The following is an 8,622-nucleotide window of genomic DNA, read 5'->3' as shown; positions in this document are numbered from 1 at the left end:
TTGTCTCCTCTCTTCCTGCCCCTCCTCCATCCAGGGTTGTGTGAGGGACTGCCTGTGCTCACAGCACAGATACACAGCCGTGTCTACCAGGTGGAAACTGTTCAGGTACCAGAAGCTGCTTTTGGTTTTGGTTTCCAGGCTCATGGTGAATTTCTCTCGGGTGTCTCTGCCACTCGAGGACAGGAGCGCCACGAACGGTGGCTAGCCCCCCGGCAGCTGGCGATACCAATGCACGCCGGAATCAGTGCTTGTGCAGGAGCAGTTGAGCTGGATGGGTCCCCTTCAAGGGCAGCAGCCTGAGACTGGTCCTGGGTCACTGTATATTGGGCCAAGGCACCTGTGGGGAGGAGGTTGGGTTTAGTCCACATTTTCTTGCTCAACAATGACAGGAAAATACATGCAACTCTGTACAGGGGTTGGATTAGATGACCTCCTGAGGTCCCTTCCAACCCTGATATTCTATGATTCTATGTACTGACAAAGGAGAAAACAAGCAAATGAGAATCCTCCCTTCCCTCTGTGCTGTTCTGTCTGTCCGTCCATCCACCCTTCACTCTGTGCTAATCTGTCCGTCCATCCAGCCTTCCCTCTGTGCTGTTCTGTCTGTCCGTCCATCCACCCTTCCCTCTGTGCTATCTGTCCGTCCATCCACCCTTCACTCTGTGCTAATCTGTCCATCCATCCAGCCTTCCCTCTGTGCTGTTCTGTCTGTCCGTCCATCCACCCTTCCCTCTGTGCTGTTCTGTCTGTCTGTCTGTCCATCAACCCTTCCCTCTGTGCTGTTCTGTCTGTCTGTCCATCCACCCTTCCCTCTGTGTTGTCCGTCCATCCATCCACCCTTCCCTCTGTGCTGTTCTGTCTGTCTGTCCACCCTTCCATCTGTGCTGTCCGCCCGTCCGTCCATCCACTCTTCCCTCTGTGCTGTTCTGTCTGTCCATTGACCCTTCCCTCTGTACTGTTCTGTCCGTCCATCCATCCATCCATCCATCCATCCATCCATCCATCCATCCATCCATCCACCCAGCTTCCCTCTGTGCTTTCCGTTCTTCTTTCCTTCCCTCTTCACTCATGTGGTAAATGAAGTGGGGGGTAGCACCCTTGTGTAACTCTCCAACCATTCAGTTAGCGATAGAATCCTCCTTAGCAGCTGTACCCGGTTGCCTTACCTGTAAAGGGTTAAGAGATGCTTAAAATGAGTTGGCACCTGACCAGGGGAACCAGGAGGGAAGCTGTACCCTTTGAAATTGGGAAAAACTGCTCGGGGTCAGGGCCAGTGCAACCACTAGGTGAACTAGGCGGCCCACTAGGGCACCTAGTGGTTGAGGGCTCCTAAAAGCCCGCTCAGGCGAGGAGGTGGAGTGGAGGTGAGCTGAGGTGGGGGGGCGCAGGGAGGGCCGCCAGCAGTAACGGGGGGGGGGGGCGCACAGGGTAACCACTCCCCGCCCCAGATCACCTCCACTCTGCCTCCTCCGCTGAGCACACAGCCCCCGCTCTAAGTCTCCTCCAATCGGCGCCGCAAGCCTGGGAGGGGAGGAGAATTAGAGTGGCGGAGGAGGCAGAGCGGAGGTGAGCTGGGGCGGGCTCCCCAGGCAGGGTTAGCTGCCGTGGGGGGGGCTCCTCTGGTGGGAGGGGCGGGTGGGCGTGGTTAGCTGCCACGGGGGGAAGGGGCGTGGTTAGCTGGGGAGGGGCTGGCGCACCAGCCCTGCTTGGGGTGAAGGTCTTTACAGCAAATATGTTGTAAGCAGGGCCAGGTATGAAAATCATCAGGCTGTCCATGATTATTTTAAAGCATTTTATCTATTTGTACAAAAGTAGTAGTGGGAGGGTCAACATCTCATGTGAAAATATAAAAGGTCAATATCCTTAAATTAAACTATAGTAAGTTCTCAAGCAGAATTTTCCTTACTTTTACCTATCGGCAAATTTCAGTTTTTATGGATAGAAATATTTTTTTTGTCGGTTTGTGTGTGTGCACTGGGAAACTGATGTTTACCGACATTTACCAATAAAAATCTTATACTTCCAAGCCCAGAAATAAGACCTACAGTGTTGTTTTGTTTTAACAGTGAGGGCAATTAACTATTGGACTCAACTGTCAAAGGAAGTGGTGGATTTCCCATCTCTTGAAGTCTTCAGATCCAGACTGGAGGCTCTTCAGGAAGATATTTTAGCCATACACGATTTATTGAGATGAATACAGGGGCAACTGAGAGAAATTCTCCAGCCTGTGTGATATGGGCAACGAGGCCAGATGATCGAAGGGTCCCTTCTGGCCTTAAACTCCCTGTTTCAGTGGGTGTCAGTCCCTATAAAAACAATGAGGAGTCCGGTGGCACCTTAAAGACTAACAGATTTATTTGGGCATAAGCTTTCATGGATAAAAAACCCATTTCTTCAGATGCATGGCCTCCTCATTGGTTTTGTGGATACAGACTAACACAGCTCCCCACTGATAGTCAGTCCCTATAATTCATCATATAAAACTAACCTAGGGGAAAGGAATTGCATCCTGTTGTTCAACTTTGTCCAGAGTGGATGGGATACTAATAGCAACCTTGTGGTTAAAACACAAGGCCAGAGCCTGGGAGATCTAAGACATGAGTCTCATTGTTATTAGTGGCCTGCTTTCTTAAGGCAAAACCTGGCTCCTATCAGCAGTGTCCTTGTTCTCATTTAGTATCATCCCTCCCATTTTTTTATATGGGAGGAGCTGAGAGTATGGTGATAAGTAACCGCATAAAGCCCTAAGGCAGTGGCTCTCCACCTTTCCAAATTACTGTACCCCTGTCAGGAGTCTGATTTGTCTTGTGTACCCCCAAGATTCACCTCATTTAAAAACTACTTGCTTACAAAATCAGACATAAAAACACACAAGTGTTGCTGGAAAATGGCCGACTTTCTCATTTTTATCCATAAAACAAATCAAATGGAATATAAATAGTGTACTGAGCAGTATCAACAAGTCATTGTATGAAATTTTAGTTTGCACTGACTTCCCTAGTGCTTTTTATGTCGCCAGTTGTAAAACTAGCCAAGTATCTAGATGAGTTGATGTACCCCCCGGAAGATCTCTGCATACCCCCGTGTACCTCTGGCTGAGAACCACTGCCCTAAGGAATGTAACCCAGGTAACTGCAGCAATAGTAAAAATAGACAGTCTGTCACCTCTCATCTGGTTCTTATTTTGTGTGAGACACTTTCTCCTTCTACACAGAACAGTTTTGTCTTTATAAAAAGCACATAAGAACATAAGAACGGCCATACTGGGTCAGACCAAGGTCCACCTAGCCCAGTATCCTATCGTCTCACAGTGGCAATGCCAGGTGCCCCAGAAGGAATGAACAGAACAGGTAATTTAGAATTAAGGGCCCAGAATAGACAGGGGCCAGATGACCAGTGGCTGGAAATCGGCCATAGCACCATCGGAGTCAATGGGCCAGACCTGTAGCTGGGTGAATTGGTGTTGTTACAATAAACTCAGCGATGCCAGATCCCCAGCTGGTGTAAATCAGAGTAGCCAAAATACAGCTGCTAAGCCTCTGGCCCGCCGCTGGCTGGGAAGCAGACAGATCCACACAGCTGCACAGCTGTAACTAGAGTTTTAAGGATCTGTACACTGTATTTTCCTGTTGCTTGGCCAAAATGTTACCGTGTAATTTCTGGTGCCCCTTGTGGCTTGTTAAAAAACTTGCAGTTCCTCCCTGCCATGACTTTTTAATTGTTGCCTTTGCTCCCTGCTTGCAAAGTGTGTAATCTCCAGGGCTAACTAGGGAGAGCTTTGAATGAATGCCCCCATGGGGCTTGTTAGCCCAGCACGAGAGGTTGGCAAACAGCGAGTGTATGTTTGGAAAGAGCAGGGAATTGTAGGTAAAGGAAACCCAGCTGTGTGCAGAGGGGAGCTCAGCCAAGGCCAAAAGTCCCTGGAGAACAATTACGATGTAAGAAGCAGAAGCACACATCTAATGCCAGATCCCTGCCTGGGCTAAATCAGCCTGAGGCCAGTCGAGTTCAGTGGGTCTCTGTTGATTTACTCCGGCTAACGAAATGGACCCGGGGTCCATGGAGAATTTCTCAGCAACAGTCCCTCACAAACGGACGCTAAAGACAAGCACAGAGTGGCACATCACAGTTAAACACCCTGTGACAGCCAGATGGCTCGTGGGTGGTCAGGAAATGGGATATGGGGCCTTTCCCTTCTTGGAGGCATCAGCTCCAATCCAGTCCTAGAGCAGGGGAACGGGCTAACTCGGGTGGTGGTGGGGGGAATGGGATATGGGGCTTCTCCACTCTAGGGGCAGTTGGCTCTGATCTGGCCCAATGCCAAGGGGACTAGCTGGCTCAAGGGGTTAGGAATAGGATATGGGGCCTTTCCCCATTAAGGGTGCCACCCCAGCTCCAATCTGGCCCCAAGCCATTGAATATGGGAATGGTATATGGGGCACTGTCTCCAGTCCACTAATGGCTGAGGGTCATTAGCACAACGGGGCTATTCGATTGGCTCAGTAAAAGTATCTGGCAGTGGCCCACCCCACTCCTGGGGCACATACCTAGTGGAGACATTGAGACATTGGGTACCAGCTCCCAGCCATGTTGTATTGCTTGTCGGTGATGCCAAGTGTCAAATGGGGCAGTGACGCTGAACTCCCTTCTCGCGCCTGGCGCTGACCCTGCTGAGGAACGGCTCTGAGTCCCAGTGTGACGGTGTGCTGCAGGGAGCGAGGTGGGAGGTTCAGTAGGGGGTGCTGTCCCCTCGCAGTCGCTGCAGTGTGGTGCTAGGGGGCATGATGCATTGGGAACTTCCCTCTTTTGGGTTAAACTTGAAACCCACCCTCTGCTACTAGTGGCCTTGTCGCTTTTCCTTAGAGCTGGTGTCCAGCCCAAACTCACACTCAGTTCGTCTCATTCTGCCTTCTTCAGTTCACTTTCTTGGTTTGAACTTGGTACAGGGCTCTTCTTCCTCTACTATAATGCACGGTTATAGTGCACTATAAAACAGCCACAGCATCCCACCCCAGAGGTGGCTACCCTTCAGCAGTCAATGAGGCACCTCACAGGTGGGTTATTTAGCTCACATTTTCCAAGCAGTTTGAAGTCTTTGGGTGAAAAATCCTCAGGATTGGCAATCAATCCAGCTATGATTAATCATTACAAAGGATCAGGCAGCAACTGCAAATACTGTTTCAAGTATTGGACAGGCTTTCTATTGAAAAAAAGTATCAGTTTTTATTAACACTCAGCATCCAATAAATATAAGACAGGATTCCACAGGGAAAAAATGTGCTGCAATCATTATTATAACTAGTTTTCAATACTCTTATCTGAGTGAGATGAAATAAGGTAGTTCGATCGATAGATTAGATCTGTAGCCGTGGTGGTCCCAGGATCTGAGAGAGAAAAGGTGGGTCAGAGAACACCTTTCATTGGGGCAACTTCTGTTGGTAGAGGGAACCCGAGTGTCACAGCTAAATACAAAGAACTTTGGCCCAGATCCTCCCATTGATTTCAATGAGCTGGAGTTTTATTATTGCTATTTTCCAGATACAACTGAAATGTAATGAGCAATAAAACCAGGGTCTCTGTTTGTTGGGATTCCCTCCAAGGCCTATTCCACTTGGCTGATCCAGCTCTGGGAGCAGGGCCGGTTCCATGCACCAGTCTGGGAGAGCACTTAATCCAATTCCCTGGGGAAACTCACTTCAGCGGCGGCTCCAGGCAACAGCACTCCAAGCGCGTGCCTGGGGCAGCAAGCCACGGAGGGCGCCCTGTCAGTCCCTGCGAGGGTGGCAGTCAAGCAGCCTTCGGTGGCATGCCTGTGGGAGGTCCACCGGTCCCGCGGATTCGGCGGTGGGTATGCTGAAGCTGCGGGATCAGCAGATCTCCCACAGGCATGCTGCCGAAGGCAGCCTGCCTGCCGTGCTTGGGGCGACAAAAAAACTAGAGCCGCCCCGACTCACTTCTACTCCAGATCTCATCACTCAGGTCCCTTTATTCAGCATACAGCAAAGCTGTGCTGAGTTGATCTCACTAACCTCGCCCCATTGATGACGTGTCTGAGCAACTCGCAAATCTGTCATGGATTTAGCCCCCCAACAACCCCAAGGGAGGCAGGAAAACAACATTAACTGTCCAAAAAGTTGATTAATGCAGAATTCAGTACAGCCACTCGCCCTGCACTGGGCACCCTTAATTCTGCAATAACAGAGATTTGGGATAGTTAATTTCCATGGCTATGTCAATCCCAGCAGAGTGCTAGCCGCTGGACTAGTCCATCTCCACGCACATACGACACAGCAGGGTGGACTGGCTGGATGGGTCAGTGAATAGTTTGAACTGACCTGCTTTCTCTGAGGAGTTATAGCCCCTAAATTGGCTGGTGGGGAAGCCCCGGGGCTGTGATTGCCAGACGATTAGATCCTCACCAGTTACACTGTTGTTACAGGGAAACTCAGCCGAGTCCCCCACTGGGAGAGTTCAGGAGCCTGAGACACCTCCTCATTGACTCCTCCACCTTGAAAAACTGCCACCATCGAGCTCAGACTGTGAACAATAATCTAGGTGCTGACTGGAGAGCTTTTGCTAGCCTCAGGGAATGAATGGCACTGAAGAAGACAACCTATCAAAGTGGCCAGATAGAAGAGAAATGTTGGCTGGGCTACCATAAGGCTCTAAGAGAATGCTGCACCCATGGAAGATGGGCATCTTGTGTCCTTAAGTTTCTTTGCAAGTCTCTCAGGATTTGGGTCTATCTTATGTATGCAGAGAAAGTATTTGTCCACAAACCAGTTTCCTCAAGGCCTTTTTCATCTCCTCGTTCCTCAGGGTGTATATAAAGGGGTTCAGCAGAGGGGTGACTGCAGTATAGAATACAGCCACTACCCCGTCGGATGCTTGACTCGAAGAGGGATGCAGGTATATGAAGACTGGGGGCCCATAGTACAGCAGCACCAGGGTGAGGTGGGCACTGCAGGTGGAGAACGACCGCTGCCTCCCTTGGGCCATGCGGATCTTCAGGAGGGCAGAGGCTATGTAGGCATAAGAAACGCAGATGAGCAGGAAGCAGCCGGCCGCCACCGCCCCAATGTTGGCCAGAATGACGACTTGGTTGGTGGCTGTGTCGGCACAGGCCAGCTTCAGCACAGCAGGGATGTCGCAGACAAAATATTCCACCTGGTTGGGGCCACAGTAGGGCAGGCGAAAGGTCAGGAAGGCCTGGACCGCGGCATGGATTGAGCCAGTGAGCCAGGTGCCAGCGGCCAGCCACAGGCAGGTCTTTCTGCTCATCACCACGCTGTAACGCAGGGGGTGGCAGATGGCCAGGAAGCGGTCATAGGCCATTACCGTATAGAGGAAGCACTCGGTGCTGCACAGGAAATGGAAGGCGTAGAGCTGCGCCACGCAGCCGCCGAAGGAGATGGCCCTGCCACTGGGCCCCACCAAGCCAGCCAGGATCTTGGGCACAGTGACAGAGGAGAGGCAGGCGTCAAGGAAGGAAAGGTGGCCGAGGAAGCAGTACATGGGCAGGGCGTGGAGTCGAGGATCGCAGAGCACAGTCAGCAGGGTGAGGGCGTTGCCCAGCAGGGTGAGCAGGTAGAGGAGGAGGAAGAGGAGGAAGAAGAGAGAGGGAAGCTCCCTGGTGTTTGGGAGTCCCTCCAGGATGAATTCTGTCACCGGCGTTTGGTTTCCTGGCTTCATCTGCTTCTCCCCGTGCAAAGCAACAGTAACTAGAGCAGCACGAATTAGAGGAGAAGTTATCCCAGTATGTGTCTATCTGTCTCTCTCTCTCTCACACACACACAGTTCAATGGAGTAGCATGACACCGTAACTCAGAGGTCCTCTCACTCTAGTGTCCCACCAGCCCCCCATCGCAAGCCAAAGCACAGCGATTATTCATCCCCTCCGGTATCTATCTAGACCCCATGACTGTTGTATGTGAGAGCCTCAGACTTTTAAATGTATTTTTTCCTCACAATACCTCGGTTTTACGGCCTGTGCGCCAAGGCACAGAACAGCTCAAAGACATGCAGGAAGCCCACATCAGAGCAGGAGATTTAAACTCAGGTGTCTCAGATCCATGGCTAGTGACGTCACTGCTGGGCCATCCTTCCTCTCATCTTGTCTCCTCTCACATCATCTGTGAACAATGTCCTGCTAGTGTAGGTAGATAAACAGCCTGATTACCAGTCTGTCACCTCCTGACCAATCACTCACTATCTATCTATCTATCCCTATACACACCAATCTTGTTGTCTCTTGCACATTATCTATCTAGCCTGGTTCTCCTCTTGGCACCCATCATCAGCCTGCTGGATGCAGGAAGGGTGTGCTGGAGAGATGCCAAGTGTCACCAACCACTGAAGGATGCTGGAAGCTGGCCCTATTGGCCCATGTGTCTATTGCATGATTCCAGTTCCAATTCCAACATTTGTCCACACAGGAAAGTCAACGTCCAGAGAGCCTGCACAGATGACAGCCAGCATGAAATCTGGGGATTTGTATAAAGCAGGAAGAGTGGTATCCTCCCCTGATCTGGGAATGAGCTGATCCAAAACTGGGAGAGGTTAGGGAGAAAGGACCCACTAGAGGCAGGTGAACTCTTAGCTGCCCTCTGTAGGGTTTCTTGT

General features: G+C 50.8%; 1 protein-coding gene across 1 annotated transcript; it reads right to left on the bottom strand.

Moving 5' to 3' along the window:
* Positions 1-3,179: 3,179 nt before the first annotated feature.
* On the bottom strand, positions 3,180-7,692 carry LOC128846867 (olfactory receptor 10S1-like). Its single transcript, XM_054046122.1, has 2 exons — positions 6,781-7,692; positions 3,180-3,206 (listed from the first exon to the last, which is right to left on the bottom strand). The coding sequence occupies exons 1-2, from the start codon at positions 7,690-7,692 to the stop codon at positions 3,180-3,182; spliced, it is 939 nt and encodes a 312-aa protein (XP_053902097.1).
* Between the last annotated feature and the right edge of the window lie 930 nt (positions 7,693-8,622).

Source organism: Malaclemys terrapin, chromosome 12 (assembly GCF_027887155.1).
Source record: "Malaclemys terrapin pileata isolate rMalTer1 chromosome 12, rMalTer1.hap1, whole genome shotgun sequence".
NCBI lineage: Eukaryota > Metazoa > Chordata > Testudines > Emydidae > Malaclemys > Malaclemys terrapin.
Note: the sequence above shows the minus strand (reverse complement) of the source record. Positions and strands in the feature narration are given on the sequence as shown.